The sequence below is a fragment of the Pelodiscus sinensis genome, chromosome 1 (genome assembly GCF_052426305.1).
Source record: "Pelodiscus sinensis isolate ZL-2025 chromosome 1, ASM5242630v1, whole genome shotgun sequence".
In the NCBI taxonomy this organism is placed as follows: domain Eukaryota; kingdom Metazoa; phylum Chordata; order Testudines; family Trionychidae; genus Pelodiscus; species Pelodiscus sinensis.
The window spans coordinates 167,413,421-167,434,891 of NC_143052.1; the positions used below are offsets into that span (position 1 = coordinate 167,413,421).

At 48.0% G+C, this 21,471-nt stretch overlaps 1 protein-coding gene across 1 annotated transcript in view; it reads left to right on the plus strand.

The window, feature by feature from the left end:
* Positions 1-1,068: 1,068 nt before the first annotated feature.
* The window catches only part of CD101 (CD101 molecule), a 33,432-nt gene continuing 13,029 nt past the window's right edge, over positions 1,069-21,471 (plus strand). The window contains exons 1-6 of the mRNA XM_025185224.3: positions 1,069-2,382; positions 4,457-4,834; positions 5,981-6,388; positions 9,176-9,562; positions 11,387-11,761; positions 13,631-14,044. Coding sequence (XP_025041009.3) covers positions 2,337-2,382; positions 4,457-4,834; positions 5,981-6,388; positions 9,176-9,562; positions 11,387-11,761; positions 13,631-14,044 — 2,008 coding nt within the window. The 5' untranslated portion in view covers positions 1,069-2,336. The remainder of the gene's footprint in view (positions 2,383-4,456; positions 4,835-5,980; positions 6,389-9,175; positions 9,563-11,386; positions 11,762-13,630; positions 14,045-21,471) is intronic.

A 21,471-nucleotide genomic window follows, 5' to 3' on the forward strand; every position in this document is an offset into this window, starting at 1 on the left:
GCACAAGCTGCTGCTTGTCATGATCCTCCACTTTTCTGCGCCCTGCCATTTGTGGGAACAGAGGGCAGAATTAGGTCCTGAATTAGGCTCTGTGAAAACACATGTTGCTTTTATTTGGTTGCACATAGGAAGCAGGCAACTTCCTGGCAGGGAGCTCTATATGATGTGTGTGTGTGTGTGTGTGTGTCGCTAAGGACTGAGTCTGGGCTCTGTAGCTGGTCTGTAATGAAATAATTCAAGTGGGCCAACAAGCAGGCTACGTAGGAGCTAATAAAGAACTATGTCTTGCAGCGAGCCGTCTCTGCCTTTATCTGCCAGACCTGCAGGTGTGTGTCACGAATCAGTTCGTTCAAAGGAGAAAATAGAGATCTTATGTTTGGCTTTGTTCTTTCTATGAACCTTGCTCCCTCTCCCGGTCTGGTGGGACCAAGCCTAACAGCATGTGGTTTACAATCTGCAATCCAGCAGCAGGTCCCTGAGCCAACGTTCGATTTCAGCAATGCTGCGGGGAGCTACACAACTCAGGCCTGACTGTTGTGTGAATGTTCTTTCCGAAAGTCCCTCTAATTCAAACCCTGTTCTGTGGCTTAGCCAGATGTCCAGCGTTCTCCTTGGCTGAGCCGTACGCCCGGCCGTGTTGCTCTCCTGCACTTTCCATGTGCACATAGAGATGGCCTGGAGAGACCGCAAGAAGCCCTTGGCCACTTAAGCTGAAAGCCGGAGAGGTCATGGTGTCCTAGACCATCCTGTTGAAATGCAAGGGAAAGCAGCACGGCCAGGACACAATCTCTGCCTCTCGCACAAAGAAAAAGAAAGAAAGAAGAGCAGCGAACAGTGTTCCCCTCGGTAACTGTAACAGACCTTGTTGCCACAGCAACAAAACTGGGAGTCTCAGTTTCCATTGCTGTCCCCCACCGCCTGTCTCCTAAAATGTCTGTAAGTGCCATAGGTGCTGCTGAGCCTCTTATGCGTGGCTGCCTTTCTACCAGCCTAGCTTGCTCGGGAGCATTTTGTGTGTGTGTGGGGGGGGGGGTGCAAACTGCTGAGGGGGGAGTGTCTCGTTTCACTCGGTGGCTGCCATTTCCCCATTGGCTGCAGAAAGGGCTCCCAGAATCTTTTGAAGCAGGAGACCTGTGCAGGGAATTCCAAAGTCTGGCCATAAAAGTTAATTGAAGCAAACTCCCACTTTTGGCCCTAATGAGGAAATAGGTAATGTGGGGCAGGGGCTCTGCTCTCTGGTTAACCCTCCTCCTGGTATTAAAGCAAGCTGTGGGGGGCAGGTGTTTCCTAGCTGCAGGGCAGACAGTGGACTGGAGACTTTCAAGAAATCCCTCATCAGCGAGGCCCCAGAACCCATGAAATGACATCTGGGTTGAAATCTAACACAGAATGGGAGCTAACAGTGGAGATCAATGCATCAGCCAACCTCCAGCTGTCCTGATAAGGGGACTGAGAATCTGTGAGCACTAACAAGCCGCACAGCTTGGATCTACTCAGCGTGGAAAATGAGGTGTTCAGGAGCGGTGTGGATGAAACAGTCAAATGTGGCCTTCACTGGGCCAGTCTGGTGTCCGTGCCCCACCACTGCAGTGGGGAGTGCCACACTGCCTGTTGTGTACACTGGGATGCCAAGCTCTTGGCCATATGTGATCGTGTGAAGCCCAGCTGATCTACGTCAGGGGTTTGTATTGCTGCTCAGCACCCTCCATACATGAGAGAGTGGCAGTATCCAAATCGGAGGTGTTTTTATGGCATTGCTGGCTCTGCTTCCTCTGTTGTATGGGGAGAAGGTTTGTGTTGGTTGGTTGGCTTGGGGTTTTTTTTAGGTTTTTGCTTTTATTTTACATAAACCCAACAACATCGATGTGAACCCACTGTCCGGCACAGGAGGCAATATAGTGAGCATTTCAATGGCAGCCACAATGACAAAAGGGGGGAGGGGGAGGAGGATCTGACATTTGCTGTATAGTACTCACTGCATGCTGAGTGCTGTACAGACAGTAGAGAAACCACAGTTGCTGCACTGAGAAGCTTATAGTCTAAGCCTGCTACACCCAGCATCAGATGAGAAGTAACCAAAGCAGGATGAGGCAATGGGGATGGCTGTGCACGTAACGCCTTAGTTTTGTGGCAGTGCACCGGGACCCTGCCTTTGCAGCTTTGTAAAAAAAAGTCGCTTTGCTAGCCTCTTTCTGCCCCTCCTTTTGAAAAAGGGAAACCCCAGCGTGAGCCTCCACCTTCCTCCCAGTGTTTCTTCATAGGGCTTGGTGGCTGCAGCTAGCTGAAGAGAACCTCTTGCTACCTGCAGGGGAAGGACCTGTCTGCCCCAGTTTGCAATGGGGTCCAACCAGCGCTTAGCAGCTTCGCTTCTCTTTGTTCTAGGTGAGTGTTGTGGGACTTGTTGGCTTTCCTCTCCAGTTAGCATTTGCAGGAAGGGGGGAGTTGTTGTGGGGGAGAGCTTAGACCTGCAAGCCACCCACTCCTTTTGTTCCTCTCTGGGAGAAGACTTGTGCCCTGTGGGTTCTGGGTGAGTCTTAGGTTTTCTGTCACATTGACTGCTGCAGCTGACATTGAGGGGCACTGGGGCTCAGAGAGAACTGTGGCGGTTTGGCCCATTTTGTATCCCCATTTATTACTGCGTATCACTAGCTTACGCTAGACCAGTGCGCTCTGTAAGCTGTGCACTTGGGATCAATTCAAATGCTGCCCGGATGATGAGCAAGGCACCCAGAGCTGGCAGCATATGTTTCTGTTGGTGGTGCACATCCGCACACATGTCAGTGCACATCACAAAACATATTTTGCACACGGATGGAAAAACTTAGAGGGAACGTTGCAGTGGGCCTGTACTTTGCCCCACGATTTCCATCCCATCTTCATTTGGCCCACAGTCTCCCTGCCACTCGGTACCTGCTATAGTTGGTCTTTTTGCTCATGTTGCTGTTTGTACTTCAGTCAGAAGACTAAACGCTTATCTCCAAAGAAGGCTGTTCCAGTATAGCACCGGGTGTGACTTTAAGGATTGTAGTTCTAATGGGGTAACTCGCCATGTGCACATTGTATTCCAGAATACGAACACCTTTCTCTGGGTTAGCATCATTTCCTGCCGCAGGCCTCTCAGAAGAAGACACTCTTCTTCTGGCTGTGTCCACACAGGGAGCTATTCTAGAATGGCCATTCTGGTCAATGTCCCTGTGTAAACAAGCCCTTTTGGGGAGTCTCAAATAAAATGTAGAGTAAACCAGCATTCCCTGAGAACTCCACTTGTAACAAGGGGAGAAAAACTACAAGCTGTGTAGCTGGCCCTGTGTCTTCCCTTTCCAACTCTGTTCAGGCCAAATATAGGCAAAAGAGGGATGGAGCATACGGCTAAGGGGTGAACCGCTTTTGCAGGCTATTCACCTCTGCTGGGATGTCTTTGCCTACTTGGTCTGATGAGGCCTCCTTTGGCACGGCTCATCACTTGATGTATTCTTACAGCTGTTTGTCTATTGGCAAATCAGCATTGTCTCCCATGGAACTTGCAGCCCATCCATACTTGGTCTGTCCATGCTGACTAGGGAGATCAGTTTTCTTTGTCTCCTCTCTAACATCACTTGTCATAGTGATAAGCGATTCAGAAATCCACTCACCCCAGTTGTGTTATCTACAGGCTAATCATGCCCAGTTTTCTGAGCCTCTTCATAGAACCCTACTGGAATCTGTTATCCTCTTTAGTGCTTTCCTCTGAAATGGCATCACCTTGTCTGGTTAAAACTGTGGTGCATTCATCTGCTGTCCCCTCCAGACAAAGGTCTTAGCATCACCCAGGAGGGCAGAATAATCATTAAAAGGATGCTTGTTCTTGAAATGTGAGGTTCTCAGTTTGAACATGCAGGTTCTACAGCTGTGGGTGCCAAATGGGTATCAGCAAATGAGAGTTGTGCTGAAACCTGATTTGCCCTCACCATTGTGATAAATACACAAGCGAATTAAGGCTGTGACTGCAAGCACCGCATGTCTGCAGCTCAGATTCCATGTATATGTAAATCCCAAATCTCTCTTAGGAGGTGCCTCTAGAAAAGGCATGGGCAATAAGATGGAGGTAGTTCCCCAGAGTGTAGCCCCTGTCACGCTGCTGCCACCATATTTACCTGCATGACCGCAGGAACAGCTGCATGCAGCTCCTGTTGGCCAGATATTGTCATTCCTGGCCAATGGGAGCTGTGGGAAGCACCATGGACCAGGACTCCACTTCCCATTGGCCACAAATGACAATCCATGGGTAATAAGAGCTGCACTTGCCTCTAACTGCAGCCATGCAGGTAAATATAGTGGCGGCGGTCCGACAGGCTAATGCTGGCCAACCGCATCTGGACCATGGGCGGGTTGTTGTCCACCTGTGCTCTTAGAAGGATTTGCATTGCTGTACACAGGAACCACGTAACATTGCTGCTGTTTCGTTATTTATAAGCAGGCCTCTGTGTTGGCCAAAGAGTAGTTCTGGTGCAGAAAGGACGTCTCTATCGGGCTAGAGGTTATCACATCACCATCTGGTGCAATGTCAGTGGCTACCAGGGGCCCTTGCAGCAGGATTTCGAGTGGTCCATTTTCCTGCCTTCAGCCCCAGAGCAAAAAATGCAGATCATCAGCACCAAGGATTCCACCTTCCCTTATGCCGTCTACTCCCAGCCTGTGCAGAATGGGGAAATCTATGTAGAGAGAGTACAAGGGGACTCTGTCCTGCTGCACATCAAGGAGCTCCAGGACCGGGATGCTGGCGAGTATGAGTGCCACACACCCAACACTGATGAGAGGTTCTTTGGGAGCTACAGCGCCAAGACAAACCTTTCAGGTAAGAGCTAGAGAAGGCTGCTTGCCTCCTACTTGCCATTTAGCCACATTCCACCTGTTGCTCTGAAGCATCATATGATGGTTCAGGTTTACTGATGCTCTCCAGTATGGATCCAGGAGGTGTCATGTTGGCAGTGAATCCCTGTATGTCTTTGGTGAAGGGAGAGGCCAGTGACGTGCGGGGTCTAAAAAGCCCAAGGGTGTCAGAGGGCTGTTCCTCCCACTTCCTCAGAGTAGAGACTGAGCCAGCGGGGAAAGGTGGTTGTCCCCTGTCTTGGAGAGACAGGGCAGTATTGGTACAGGGGGTGAATGGGGCCTCTTAGCTAAGCCTTTCCTTCTTCCTGCTCTGGGGCTTTGGTGCTGCTCCTCCCAGTGGTGGGAAGGTCACGGCACCTCTGCAGCACAGAAAAGGGGGAAGCAAATGGAGCTGTCTGTCTGCTCTCAGTTGAGGAAGGGGAGCTGTGCTCTCCACACCCCATTTCTTGAATTCCTAGTTATGATAGCTCCAGCAGATTGCATCAAAATATCTTCATGGGTACAAAGGCCCTCAAAACTGACTCTCAGCATACTTTAGGCCAGGCCTATGGGAGACAGGGGCATGCTGATGCACTTCGGTTGCCATATTTGTTCCAGAAAGGGTAGCCATCCTAAGGGACACCTTTGGGAAGTGGGAGAGATCTAGAAGGGGGAACGCCTGACAGGTTGGGGTGGGGAGGGGGCAAAGGAAAATGCCTTCTTCTGAACTCTCCTATGTAAATGGTGGTGCAGCATTCCCTGAAGAGAGTTGCTCTGTGGTAACTTTGGTGGGGCCTCTGGAGTACTACCCATGTTTTCCCCTTTATCCATGTTGTGTACCAGCCCTTACTTGGCCCTATACCTGAGTTTCTTTGGAGACAGTTAACACTGCCCCAGGTTGACTGAAGAGGGTACAAGACAGCATTGCAGCAAAGGAGACATGCTCTGCCCCACCACGATGCTGAGCTCCTTTATATATAGGCTGCAATCAGCAGTGAAAGCTGTTAATGCCACGGAGCGGAAATCCCTGCACCAGGAAGAGGGCTTGGCTGATAAGCAGAGTGAGTATCTGTGCCTAGGCAGAGACTTGTTCCGCTTGTGACCAACATGGTTGTGTTCTGGTTGTGTTTAGTGATCTCCGACACTCTCTCGGCCGCCATGCCACGCCAGGTCCTCACCCGAGCGGAAGGAGATCTGCTAGAGCTCACCTGTGAGGTGTCAAAATCCACAACTCAGCACACCCACCTTTCTGTTGCCTGGTACCTTCTCCAGGGAGACAGTCAGGCCATGACGATCCTTTCCCTGTCCGAGGATTTCATCTTGACTCCAGGCTCCTCCTACACAGAGAGGTTTTTGTCAGATGTCCGCCTGGACAAGGTGGGGGATACCACATACAAACTGTCTATTGGCAGAGTGAGGCCTTCTGACCAGGGCCAAATATACTGTGAGGCGGTTGAGTGGATTCAGGATCCTGATGGGACTTGGAAAGATATAGCTCGGAAACAAACGGAAAAGACATTGTTGACTGTCAGAAGCCAAGGTAAGATACTCCCAGCCCATCGGTGATGCACTTTGTCCTTATAAAATGACTCAGCTCCCATCTGGGGCTGTGTCCAGACTCAGGGTTTTTTTTCGAAAAAAGTAGCCTTTTTTCGAAAAAACCTCACCTGCGTCTAGACTGCAGCCGCGTTCTTTCGAAATTAAATTGAAAGAACGCGGCTTTTCTTTCGATGGCGGTAAACCTCATTTCACGAGGAAGAACGCCTTCTTTCGAAAGTTCCTCTTTCGAAATAAGGCGTTCTTCAATGTAAATAGGGCTTCTTCGAAAGAGAGCATCCAGACTCACTGGATGCTTTCTTTCGAAAAAGCAAGCCGCTTTTTCGAAAGTTCAACGTGCAGTCTAGACGCTCTCTTTCGAAAGAGCCTCTTTCGAAAGAGGCTTGCAGTCTAGACATAGCCTGAGAGACTTAAGAGGTTCTTAACTCATGAGCTCCCCCTTTCTACAATAGGGCCATTGTGTAAATAACTATCAGTCTTGCTAAATGTCTAACGCCTTTTTTGCCCACCCCATCATTAAGCCACTGCAGAACAAATCAATTTACACAACAGCACTACCACGAATGAGAATCTTGAAGCTCTAGGTCCTGTCACATTTGCCAGGAAACAGAATGGCTCCAAACCTATTGTTTGGTGATCGTACGTTTTTGGGGGAGGGAAGGGATAACTCCGTGTTGCCTACCCCAAGTATTCAAAAATCATGAGTGAATCCCTGACAAATGTTAAGTTCAGTTTAACATTTAATCATAAGATTTTAAAAACAAATGTTAGGTTCTCATTTACCTTTTGGCATCAGAGCCTTTTAGGGTTGACATTTTCAAGCTTTTCTCTGTAAATCACGAGGGTTAGAAACATTTTTAATGGAAAGCTCCGATTCTCATCAAACCATCTGACTCCAGGAGCTGGACCTTTAAGAAAAATAGCATGAAGCTTTTTATACAATTGTGAGATGTGGCCACACCAGCATCTTCCCAGGCACAAGTGAAGGCAACGCTCTCACTGACTGCAGTGGGCACTTCACTGAGGCCTTGATGCTCCAGAAGATTATGGCAAGCACAGAGGTAGCATGGAAGAAGGCGAGAAGAGAACAAAGGCAGAAGGTTAGGCATGGGGTAGGGTGAGAAAGTGAAAGCAGTCAGACAGAAAGAAACTTAATGGAAGCTGCAGGGCCTTGAAGGTGAGAACAAGGAGCTGGAGTTTGGTGGGAACGCTGGGAAGAGGTCTGACTAAGGAAGTGATATGGTGGGAATGGCACACAAGTTTATCACAGAGATCTTTTGGGAAAGGGGGCTGATTTGAGATGCAAAGTGGCCAGAGAAAAGGAGCATGTTGATGGTTGAGGTGAGAAAAGACCATGGCTTGGGTTAAAGTTGGTGGCCTGGCTGAAGAAGAAAGAACAGGTTTTAGAGTGTGTGGTAAAGGAATCTGTTGTGTAATAAAGATACTGATTCAGAACCGGAAACCAAAGAAACAAATAGTTAAATCAATATTTTTCAACCTTTTTTTTTCATTTCCAGACCACTAAAAAGTTCACATGGAAGTGTGCAGACCCATTTATAAGTTTGAGCCACATAGACTGTAGACAACCACAGGTTCACAGATTGCAAAACACTGTTCATTAAGCTGTGGGCAAGATGCGACCGGTCAAATGCTGCAAAAACCTCTTTTCATAAACATTGATTCATAAAAATGTGGAATGGCTGGCTGGTTTGACAAAGTTTGTTCCCCTCATTTACCTCTCATTCATGGGAGAGGTTTTTGAGTGCACCATTTGTGGAGAATAGCTTCAGTTCATATGAATGTTGACATGCAGACTATAATATTTGTTTTCCATTGTTCTTCTATTTTAAATTTCATCATTCATTCAGGAAGCAGAAACAATACCATGATATCAATTACCAATCATATGCTACAATTTATGAATAGGGATTAGTTAACATATAGTGTTTGGAAACTTGTGATAGGCTGAGAATTCTGTTCTATTAGCATGTTACAGGTTTCACCAAAGCATGTGACCACTTGGTACCATTATTTGAACTTGGAGGCTTCTTGATCTCATTGTTCCTATAAACTATTCAGGCAGTATTTGGGAATACCAAGCATATGTACAGCATTCAGGATTTTTCTTCTTTAACTGTTTATGAACCAAACATTTAAAGCCAGGGAACCAACTTATTTGCAATAAATAATTAAAGCAGCTGTAAATTTCAGGAGTGACCATTTTTACGTTTGAAATATAGTATGTCCTTTGGATTGAGACATTGCTTGTGCAGTATTGATCTAAGTAGTCCAGGCAATGGTCATGTGAATATGTGACATGTACAGACAGAGATATGCTCGTGATTTATTTTTGTGTAGAATTCTCATTGAGTTTGAGTTCCATGTATGGGCGTTTGATAGGGGCCATATTCTTTGCTCATTCAGCAGTGTAACTATTAATTGAATGATATTGGATGGGAGTGTGGTCTCAAGTGGAGTTCTGCGTGGATCTGTTGTTCTTTAAACTCTTATTAATGACTTTTTATTAAGCCTTTTGGGGTTTTTTTCAATTCTAGGAATTGCTGAGAGATGCCTCAGGAAAGGTAGCAGTTAGACTGTGTTGGATTAGACCTAAAAATGCTTGGCCCTCTACAAAGGGAGAATCTTTTCCAAAGGAAATGGTCTATAGGACTCATTAGATAGAGGACCCTCCCGAGTCTAATGAAGCTAGGAAGGAAAAATTGAACAGGGCCTCTTAACATGCACTAAACTTGCTTTTGTTTTCCCACAGACAGAGATTTCCAAGCTACTACTGCTGCTGTTGAAAACTCCCTGGCTGAAGGGAAGCCCTTGCGAGTGGATTGCTCTGTGAATGCCCAGAACAGCCAGAACCGATGGTTCCAAGTGGTCTGGCTCTTCAAAGGAGTGGAAGTCGCCAGGATTGACCCACAGGGGGTATGGACCTTGAAGAAGGAGTATGAAGAGAGAGCTGTCTTGGGACAGCTCCAAGTGGCAAAGGAAAGCAATGAGATGTATATCCTCAAAGTATACCAGGTGGGGCTGAAAGACAAAGGCATGTACAACTGTCAGGTTTCTGAGATGGAGAAGGTTTCCACAGGCTTTTCCATCATCCAGACCAAGATGTCATCAGGCATTGACGTCAACGTGAAGCCAATGGGTCAGTAAAACCAAAAGCCTTCTCTTTGAAGTGAAATCTGAGAAAGGTCCCTGGTTTGAGCACTAGCAGTGTCCAGTCCACAGGGAAGTTGCCCCCCACTCCTCAAAAGAGGCAGGTGTGCTTAGGGCTCAGCACACTGACAGAAACCAAAGTATTCAGAGTATGATTTTTGAAGGCCAGGATGGCTAAATGAGCTTTCCTGGAAGCTCCCAAATGACTTCTCCTCCCAGGGCATGCTGTTCAACCAAACACTGCCAAAGTGTCAGGGAGTAGCCGAGTTAGTCTGTAAAGAAAAAACAAATGGTCTGGTAGCACTTTATAGACTAACAAACATGAAGATGATGCAAAAGCAGACAACCATCACTAGGGTGTGCCTGTGAATTAACTATCACTGGGGATTAGAGCATTAAACTGGGGCTCAATTCCTATTCCTCGGTTCCTCATTTGTAAAATGGGGACAATAACACTAAACTCCTCCTACCCTATGCCTGCCTGTTTACACTGTCTGTGTCTGGCATAGGGATGTAAGCAACTAGTTGACTATCCAATAAGCAAAATCTTATCAGATAGTTGACTAGAGGCTTCCCCTCCCTTGCTGCCTCTTTAAGAGGCAGCAAGGGGGAACAGGAGCTGGTGCATAGGGGTGCTGACTTAAAAGCTGGTTCCCCCTAGCACCATCTCTGCAGGGGGCTGGGAAGGCAGTGGAGTAGCGGGGACTAGGCATGAGCCAAGAATCAGCTGATTCCTGGCTCATACACAGTGCCAGATACTGCGTGTCTGATTTTTAAATGTATTAAGAGCCTGCTAGATCTTAATACATTTAAAAGGCAGAGCCACAGCAGGGTTAGCTCCCAGGCCGAGAGCTAATCTCGCTGCAGCTCCCCCACTTATCTACTAATGGAGTAGTCGATGGAAAATCCATCTACTGGTCAATTAGTTGATAAAACTAAATTTAACATCCCTAGTCTGGCACAAGAAAGCCTCTGCCTTGGCTTGGGCTTCTAGTACCACTGAAACACACATAATAATAATCATGAGACAACCATGAGCTTACAGGTCAGGCGTAGATTCTACAAGAATACCCAGGCGGGAAGAGTTCTTACTGTTTCTGTATTACTTGGCCTTGTTCATGCAATGACGCCGAGTGAATTTTGCCGCTATGGTAGGCAAAAACAGGTAAGTCTCTGCAAGTATTGCCTAGTTTTTCCTTAGCATGGCTTTCACCCATCCCATCCTGTCTGTCCCAGTTCACACCTGCTCTTATAAGAGAAGCAATTGCTCTTTCCTCAGAGGGTATAACACTATAACATTAAATGAAAACTGGCGGGTGGAGTAGGTGCTTTACTGCAGGCCTCTTGTAGCCATGACCACTCATAAATTCTATTTAATGCCCTCGGATTCTCAGACACCATGGTGATGGGCACAGTACAAGCACCTGAAGAGAATAATTTGTTTTCTTTAATGTAGTTGTCATAACTCTTCTTATCACTTAAAAAACGCTTTTAAAATGAAAAATAAATGCATTTGGGTTAGCTGTGAAGAGCTGACAAGAACTGTGCCCACACTGGAGCCCAGAATTCATCTGTCTCGATGCAGCAGGCAGAGGTGAAAGTCAGTTTGCCAGTTGAGCGTGTTCACTGAAACATTCCCTAGTGTGAGGGTTCCAAGAATGCCACTGGCAGAAAGAAATATACTTCCGGGGACTGAATAGTTGGCTCAAATTTCTGGACAGAATTGATGTTGAGATTGACCTTGTCACATTGTGTAACACAAGAAAAGTCCTGACCCACTTGGATAGGTAATTACTGCTGTTTTTGATTGCAGAGAGCAAGATGCAAGTATCTGTACTAAGCAGCAAAACACCGATAGTGGAAGGAGACCCCTTGATCCTTCACTGTGAGGTGAGCGGCGCAACAAGCCCGCTCTCTGTGAATTGGTGGCATTTACGGAAGAGCGGAGATCAACCAGAGCACATAATTGGGATGGAACAGGATGGCATGCTGAGGCCTGGCCTCTCCTACCAGGAACGGAGCACTAATAGGGACCTCTGGCTGGAGAAGGTGAACTCCACCATGTTCACTCTGGTGATCTACAACACTTCTGCCACCAGTGATGGAGGGTCGTACAAATGTGAAGTGACAGAGTTGGATAGAAACTGGAAACAGGCAAAAGAAACATCAGTATCTGTTAGCCCTCTCAGTAAGTTGATAGAACCCGTTCCTTGCATTACAGTTAGATCGTATTCCATTATAGGTAGTATGGTCTACTGGTTAAAACATAGGCCTGGGAAGAAAGAGATCTGGGTTCTATTCTAAGCTCTGCCATTGACTTGGTCTTACTTAACACCTATGTGTTAGAGGAATTACTTAACAGCTATGTGCCTCAGTTTCGCCACTTGTTAAATGTTGCAGGGACAATACACCCTGACTGGCAAGAAGGCTGTTTTGAGATATTATCAATGAAAACCAATAAAATGCTCTGAGATTCCTGAATGCCACACACTGTGTAAATACCAGTCACTGCTTAGCAGGAACCCTTTTGGGTCCTCAGCTTCTTGAAACATGGAGTGATTAATCTATTGCCATAATTGTTTATGGAACTAAAACTCAATAAAAGGTCTTGCTGAATTGTACTCTAAGAGCTCTCAATGAGAGATCCTTGAGTTTGGATCACTCTTTGCCCACCAGAGAGTAGCTTGGTTAACTTTTCCAGGCAATCCCCTTTTGTATTTTCTTCTTTTTGGCTGGTGAGGAGGGTGTGGGTTGCAGTGGATATGCATAATCACCATTCTTTCTGTCCATATTGTGACTTTTATGAGGCAAGTGCGCATAGCACTGAATAGGTGAAATAAATATTGGCAGATGAGCAGTGGAGACAGTTGGCTTGGCAAAAGGAAGCACAAGTTATTAATCCGAAACAGACCCTTCTATTACTGCAGCTGTGGTGGAATCTCACACTATACGCTACATGGCAGGACTGAGTTATGCTACTGGCAGAGCTGTATGGGGAACTCAAGGTTATGTTTCCATTACAGAGCCTGTGCTGGTAGAGCCACCTAGTATGCTGGCAGGCTGAAGTTTTTCTGCCGGTGCAGGATCATCATTTCCCTGAATGATGGGAGCTGTGCTGACGGAAGCCTTCCACTATAGCTGTAGTTGTCTCTACGCTGGGGGTTCGTCAGTGTAGCTTTGTTGCAAAGGGGTGTGGTTTTTCGTCTCCTCATCCACATAGCTGTGCAAGTATAAAAGTGGTGGTCAGGCCCAGGTCTGGAATAGAAGGAGATGCTGCTGCTCGTAATGTCAGTACAGTTGCAGAGCTGTGCATGGGCTCAGGAGTGAAATGCATTAGCAGAACTGAGGGGTACAGGAATGGGAGAGCAGGGGATAACTTTAATCAGGATAGCAACCATATTGCCAGTGTTTGTATGATCCCAAATAGCCAGGGGGATGTTCTGATGAGTGGGCCTGCTGACCAGGGAATGGGGGGTGGGGAAAGGGGCCAGCTGCCCCAGGGCCCAGCAATTCAAAGGGCAGTGGCTGGAGCCCTGGGCTCTATAAATTGCTGCCAGAGGACATGCACTCCAGGTATCACTAATGACCAGTTGCCCTCAGGCCCGCCCCTTCTGCCCTCAGCCCCACCCCTTCCAGGAGCATGGAGACAGCGGCCACGCCCCCCACCTCCTACACACACCCCTTGTCCAGGGACTAGCAAAGGCTGTAGACTCTGCTGATGCTGGGGCACACTGACTGAGTGGGGCAGCCAGAAATAGCATTGAGGGGTAAGGAAAGAGCAAGGTGTGTTATCAGAGCTGTGGAATGGCAGAGAAGCTGGGTCAATGCTTCCCTGCTCAATGATGGAGACAGTGCTATTAGTTCTCCAGTATCATGAGTCCAAAGTGTACTTGTAAAATAAACAACTAACCCCCAAATCACCCAATCAATGTGGGAACAGCCCCTGGCAGGGGAGGACAGTGCTGCAAGTGAAGGGATAAAATCAGGGGCAGTGATTGTAGGATCTCTGTTATAACTTTGCAGCCCCAGTACCAATGGTGTGCCTCCTCGTTAACAGATTTGGATTTGAGAGCCACGCTGAAAAGCCGAACGGCAGCTGTCAAATTGACTCAGGATTTTGAACTGTTCTGCCAGGCTTCTGCCGCCTATCGCATCACCCAAGTGCCAGTATCAATAACTTGGCAATTCCAGCACAACTTAGGGGCTAATGGCTATCAACAGCTGGTCAAAATCATGCCCAGTGGCATCGAGTGGGGGGCTGACCTACCTCACTTTCAGAGGAAGACCAGCGTCACAAAAACTACGTCTTCTTCCACGCTCCTAATCCACAGTGCCACAGAGCAGGACGCAGGCAGATACAGCTGTGAGGTGAAGGTCTGGAGGAGCAGCTCCCAGCAAACAGGACACCCAGCCATGGCAGCAGCTGCAACTGTAACGTCGAATGTTGTGGGGATACAGGTCAACCCACCAGGTGAGCTGCCGCACGTGCTTTTCTCAGTAGCAGCTTCTTTGCTGTGTGACTTGCATAAATGATCCAAAAAGAATGTAATTAGCACTTCCTTTGTCCGCAGGGTCTTAAAACTGCTAGACCCCCTCTGGGCTGGACCATGCTCCCAGGCCACAGCAGCCGGTGCTGCTTGGAACAATTCTGCCTCAGCCAGTGTGGCTGTTACACACATTTTTTAAAGTGAACTAAGTGCTGGTGAGGGAAGGCCTCTGTTTATGCATTGAATAAACATCGAATGAGGAACACACACACACACACCCACGCACACCCACACCTCTCTCTCTCTCTCTCCAGAGGGCTTCAACCCTACCATCTGGAGCAAAGGGGAGAGTTCAGTCCATGGCCTAGTGAGTCTTTGGCCACTGCTCAGACTGAAAATGGGGCCAGTGGTGGAGGTTCTGAGACATGGACTCCTCCTTAGTTCACTACATAATACTTAGTGTTGCCTCAGTGCAGGGGACTGAACTAATGCCCTATTGCATGTATCTATCTATACTAGGCCCCTGAATGGCTGCCCTGGACTGGACAGGAACCAGTGACCTGGATGTTAAAAGCTCCATTTCCTACTCTCTTTCAATTGCCTTGATCCTTCCAGTCTTCACTTGTCCAATGTATCCACAAGTTCTACTCTCACCAGTCTACACACACTAGAGGCCAATATAACTTATATGGGAGGTGTCATGGCCTGTGTGAAAAAGCTGCTGAGTGGGTTTGTTTTTGTTTGTTATCCTCTTCACTCTTCTGATGCCAGTGGCGGGGAGGGATCCCCTTCCAGTGTGGTATATCCTGAAAAGAAAGCTGCAGTTTGAGGTAGTGGACTGAACAGCATCTGTATTTCTGATTCTCTGTGAGTATCTAGGATTTTGATAAGGGTCTATACTCAGTGTCCATGTCTCTCGAGAGTCTCACAGCATCTTGTAGGCTGTCAGACTGAAATTCCCCATAGGGGACCATAGAACTGTAGAAACCTTTTCATATTTAGCTAGAAGCCATTCTGTATAACACAAGCCATTTCAGTTTCTTGTGTCTGCAAGTATACTAGAGGGAGTGAACTGGCCTTCACCGAGGTGGGGAGAGGCCAGAAGGATGCGCCGTTGGAATGTGTTAATGAACTATTTTGAGCTGAAGCTTGAACTCCCTAGAAAAAACCCTGTTTCTTTCTTTGCTGATGATAATTCCTCTTTGACGTTCACTTTGATTTCTTGCCCTGACATCAGACTTGTTTGGTTAAGGGTATAAAATATTAGGATAGATTGTATTAGGGAGCCTTACTGGGCCCGGCTCTGCTGGGACCACTTTTGGCTCACTTTGCTTTACTGATCAATACAGCTGTCTGTTTAGCCGCGTAAACTGAGTGAGGCTTTTGCTTCGACAGAACGTTGTTAGTGAATTTAATTCCTCAGCTGGCCTGGTGACTGTCCAGGCCTGATCCACTAGGTAATTGAAGCCCAAATTTACGACAGTGGCACTGTTGCCATGGGGATCTTGTAGTAATAGTTTCTGTTCATGAAAAATTGTAAAGCCTTTTTTTTTCCCACAAAATATTTCCAGTTGTTTGACTTAACTGAAGGCTGTGTCAACAGTTAACTGCTACAGCAGCACAACTTCAACTGTGCAGTTGAGCCACTATAGTGCTTTAGTGCCGGCCCCCACTACTGTGGTGTAGTGTACACTCTCTCCCTGGGAGATAGTAGCCAGGTCAATGGAACACTTCTTTGGTCAACCTAGTCCTGTCTCCGCTGGGGCTTGGGTCAGCTTAACTATGTCTCTCGAGGGTGTGGATTTTAGGGAGAGCAGAACCATGAACTGAAATCTTGAGCTTTTCAGGATCTTAAGTGATAGTCTACAGCAAGCCCATGTCCAATATATTCTTTCCTGTTCAGCCCCACTGCCCTGACTGTCTGTAGGTCAGTGGTTCCCAACCTTTTCCTATTCACTAACTTTTAGCAGACTGGCAGTGTTTTATTTGCATATTTACATATTAATTATGTAAATGAATACGCAAATACAATGATGCCTGTCCACCTAACCCCAATTTAGCTCTTTGTTCCCCAGTGCCCAATATCATTTGACACCCACCCCTGTGCTCTTTGACCCTTTAACCTCTGATCCTTACAGCCCATGCCAACACCCTCTTCCCCTGTGACCCCACTACACCCTCATCCAACACCCCTTTGACCTCATCCCTGCACTCGCCAGAGTGAGGCTGCCCCCTCTAGGGAGTGTGGCCGTTACTGCCATTCAGACAGGGGTGTTTCCTCTCCCCCCAACGCATCCAACCCCCTCTCCAGTCATCAGAAAGATTCCCATGGAATTGGATTCCCTGTCTAGCCATAAACTTCCTGAGTGTCCTTTGGCAAGTCACATAGGGTAACATTTTCACAAGTGACTGAGGTACTTAGGAACCACTGACCTACTGACTCTCAATAACTTACACTCTTCTGTCACCTCCATGCTTGTGACCGTGTGTCCCTGTGCTGTAGAGGGTGTGGGGAGCATGGAGCTCTGCGCAGGCCACCATCTTACCTGGATGGGAGGGGAAAGGAGGCAGCGAGGTGCCTCTTCCTGCCACCACCTCAGCCCCAGTGCTGCTGGTGGGCAAAATCTGCAGCTGCTGCAGCCTGGCAGCCACCAGTTTGTGGACCGGCACTGGTCTGTGGACCAGTGGTTGAGAACCACTGCTGTAAATCCATTGCCCATTGCTGCACCTTTCCCTTCCCCAGGGAGTTGGCCATTTGCATCTGAAATACAGATTTTTCAGTGAGCAAGAGGACCCTGGGAAGCCATAGCATGGAAGGGGGAAAAGGGATGAAAGTGTCCAGCAGGCTTAAATTTGTAAGCTAAAATGGTAGCCAAAAATACCACTGGAAGGCTATTCGATTACTTATGCAGCATATGCACTTGGAAGCAGAGCAAAGAGGTTAGGTTTGCTTGGTATGCCCCTGGGATAGTGTATTAATTCCTGGAAAGATAACTACAGTTGAGCGAAAAGCAACAAAAAAGAACGGGAGGATGGAGGTATTGACTGGAAAGTTACATTTGTATGGTTTTGTTAAGAAAGGATCACAAGCCTATGACTATCTGGTGGAAATAAGTACCAGAGATGGTGAAACAGGGTTGTGGAAGGGTGAGAAACCTTGGGGTGAAATTTAATTTCAGCTGCAATTCAGGAAAATTTGACAATGAAATCTACTAGGCCAAATAATATTGTCAGGTGAGAGATAGGAGCCCCATTGTTTGGGACACTTAGTTTAAACAGAGACTGGGAAACCCCCTGTAAAGGGCTCCGCCCTCCTTGTGAGCACCCCTTGGTGGCTGAAGAGAGTCTTGTAGTCTCTGCCCATCTGTCTGTGGGCGAGGAAGTGTCCGATATGTGGCCTGAGACCAGGCTTCTTCTTACCCCCTGTTGTGGCTGCTGGAGGTTGGGGGAGAGACCCAGGCCCACACACTCTTCTGAGTCCTGGCCCAGGGACCCTGTAAGTAGCAGTTGCCTGCGCAGTCTCAAAGAGGTTGGTTGCTGTCACATTCCCTGGGCTACTTCCCCCGGAAGCTGTTCTGTCCAGCCCTTTCTCTTGGGCCTTATGGTCAAGTCTTCCCTGTCCAGGCTTCTACAAAGTGTTGCCGTTGGCTTGCTGGCTAGTCTTCACCCTCTGGACCTGGTTTCGACCAGGTCTGAAGTCCAGTGCCCACTCGGAGCTGTCCAGAGTGCTGCTGTTATCTCAGTCAGCCCTTAGGTCTGCCTGGGTCAAGCTCCGGCAAGAAACTGGCAGGCGTTGGCCCAGCAGTTTATTTTATATCAGTCTGCAGTGCCCTGATTGGCTGCAGCAGAGGCTGCCGCTCTCTTCTGCTCCTCAGGGCCTAGTCTACCCCATCATAGACCCCTAGAAAATGTAGAGTAAGAAACAATATTTCCTTTGAAGGAGGAGGCTAGATTATTATAACATATTACTCCCATATCCAACGTAGGCCTGACATACCCATTGCTTCAGAGGAAGTTTAAATCTACCTATAATGCACCTTAATGCCATCCTAGAGAGAAGGATAAAGCTCCTTTCTAGCACTTCTTCCAGAACCCAGTGAGATGCGCGTGTGCGTGTGCGTGCGTGCGCACGCGTGCGCCTGTCTGGTGCTGCAGTGTGTGTGTGTGCACGTGTTTGAGAGAGAGAAGGGGACAGAAAGAAGCTGCATAATACTCCAGCTGTTTCCTTAGCCTGTCAGAGCAGAAAACACACTGTCAGCAGGCAGGATTCAAAGTGAGGCTGTCAATGGAAGACTGCTCAGTTAATTAAGTTGAAATTGGTCCTATTTTCGCTTTCATGTCTTTCTATGGAGGGAAGCGGCCTGTCTCCTTTTTATGGTAATTGAACTTTAGCAATGTGGTCATGAAAGACAGAGGCCTTAAAGCAAAAGGGGTGGGCTTTAGCAACCACTCTGCTTCCTCGTGGGGATCATCTTTAGAGGAGTTTCAAGAACCAGGGATCTTCAATGCTAAACCATGAGTTGCTCTAATTTGAGCTGAAGAGCCTGTCTCTAGAGCTGAGAATTGTAATCAGACTGCCTCTTCTGTGGATCAGGCCCAGACGGGGATGCAATGCACTGACCAACAGGATACAAAAGCCACAGCCTTTCAGGAAAAGAAATGAAAACAAATAGTGTAACCCTAGGAAAGTGGAAGTGAAAATGGAGGGAATGAGAATGTGATTGTACAACTAGATGAGGCATCTAGAATTCATAGCCCTATTGTAACAAGGAGGGCCGGTATCTTTGATGTGATAACACAGTCTTTGCCTCTGTCTCCTCTGAGAGAGCACCTCTAGCAGCACATTGCTGCGCCTCTGAGAGTAGGGCGACTAGCTGAGCACTGACTGAAAGAGAACAGCACCTTCTATTAAGCCACCAGACCACTTCCTCTGACAGCCCGGTATTCTCAAGCCATTTGACATCAGCATAATTTTGAAAGTCCTATGGTTTGGGTCCTAGCTACCTCAGGGTGTAATACCTTTCCTCTGTTCTGCAAGACTAGCTGAGATCTGCTGTTGCTCAAGCCAGTTGTATTTAAAAACCTGCCAGCAAGATATTCTCAGTGGATGCCTCTTAACCCTTGAATTTCCTGCCACTTTCAGTCAGACTGGGGCAGAGTCTGTGTGGCCCAGGGCACAGAATAAGACTCCTGGATCTAGGCTGAGGGCAGGTGGCATTTCAATTACATTAAGCAGTTAGTTTCTGGGGTTGAATCCATGATGAATTAGTCTGCATTAGGTTTGTACCAATACCCAGAGCTGGCTCTTTTAGGTGCATTTTAAAGGATGCAAACATAAAGAAATGAAGTAAAATCCAAGTCCTGAGCATGCTCAGCTTTGCTTAGCCCAGGGCCAGTCAGAAGGGTGCATGGAACAGTCAGAGGGGTGCATGGCAGCAGGACAGACTAAAGACGTTAAGTAATGATTCATTTAGTAGTCGAACAGTCAATGGTATTTCCATCGACTACTCGATAGGCACTTCCACATTCCTCCTTTGAAATGTACAAGAGCCCCAACTGGGGCTCTTGTGCATTTCAGAATTGGAACTCTGCGTATAGCCCAGGTCCAGCAGGAAGTCCCGCTCACTCAGGGCTTCTGGGGGCTCTCGCGCATTTCAAAGCGGAAGCACTCTTGCGGAGGCCTGAGTCAGCGGGACTTCCCGCTGGCCCCGGGCTGCACGCGACAGGCCAGCTTTGAAATGTACAAGAGTCCCCAGTGGGGGCTTTTGTGCATTTCAAAGCGGAAGTGCCTATATGGAGCCTGGGGTGTGAGGGGGTCTCTGGAAATGCCACACGGAGCCTGGGGTCAGTTAGGGAGTCCCCAGCTGACCCTGGGCTCCATGTGGTGCTGCCGATTTAAAACACTGCAGCGGCATTTCAAAGGGGCAGTACTGCACAGCTGATCCCAGGCACTGTGCAGTGCTGCCCCTTTGAAACGCTGCTGCAGCATTTCAAAGAGGCAGCACCACATGGAGCCCAGGATACCAGCTCCATGCGGCACTGCCTTTTTGAAGTGCCCTCTCCCCCTCCCTTTGCTGCCTCTATATTATAGAGGCAACAATTGGGGTGGGGGGAGTAGGAATCAACTAGTCCTTAACATCATTAGGACAGACTACTAAACCAGGCCACCCTGGGGACAGGAATGCACTTGCTCCTTTTTGCTGCCTAACTATGCCATGCATTCACACAGGAGCAGCCCTTGCCATTTTGCTGGTCAGAGTGGAAAATATTTTTTGGCAACCTTTATCTTCCCTCCCCTCCTCTCCCCCCAGCCTCCAGCAGCTGAGCCAAAATAGTCTGTTAAAGTGGTTCACCAGTGGGATTTGAGCAAAACTTGGTGGAGTGGGGTTGGGAGATAGAAAGCTCAGTGGTACGGCACCCTCCCCTGGAAATGTGTGTTGATAGCAGCTTCCCCTAGAAAGGTTCACAGGCCAAAGCTGAGATGTCATCTGCTGTGAAATACAGAGCAGCAAAGTACCCCGACATCCCGTTTACAGCATCCCCTTCAATTGCCCCTTCCCGACTCTTGTTGCAGTAAGACCCAAATCCTCGCTGCTGCTCTCGTGCTGACATGGCAGCCCGCAGAAAGCAGGGCTCCAGAACGTGCCGTTTCCATCAGCCTGAAACATTTATGAAGCTGATGCCGGCACTGAGGCAGTCGGAGCGCATTTTCAATTTGAAAGCGACATGTGCTAATGTCTCCCGTGGGATTGGGATGTGTGCGTCAGGGTCGGGAGTGAGAAATGGAGAAAAAGATATAGAGCTGGGGGAAGGGGGAATGCAGAGGCATTGGATAGTGAATGGAAGACGGAGATAAAGGAGACAGAGACTTAGCTAGCAGATCTGAGAGAGGGACAGAGACGCCACACAAGCCCCAAGAGGGTTTAGGGAGGATATCTGAGTCGAGGAGTGGCCATGATGGGCTCTGAAGGGAGGACCTCCTCTTTGGCTGGAGAACTGAGGGGCTATAACCTTTAGGTTTAGAAAAGAGATGTACACAGTGGGGTCAGGGAATAGGAGGCTCCTTGGGGTGCACTGGCAGACCTATAGAGGCACTCCCGCAGGGAAGAGAAGAAAAAACCTGAGGTGCTGGCATACGTGAGGAGACCTCTGGGGACAGGGAATGTACATGAGTTTCTGAGGAGTCCTGAAGGGATCCCCAAAAGCAAGAGGAAATAGGAGGGTGAATGGTATAGGTAAGGGGACCCCGAGACAAGGTTGTGGGGTCTTCAGATGTAGAGAGGGGTATTAGAGGAGATTTCAGAAAGCTGAGGAAGGAAGGGAGAATGTGGGGGACAGGAAGCAGACCTTGAGGCCAAGGGCCTTGTTCCTGAGTAATAGGAAGAGGTGCCAAGCTTCCACATTGCCCAGT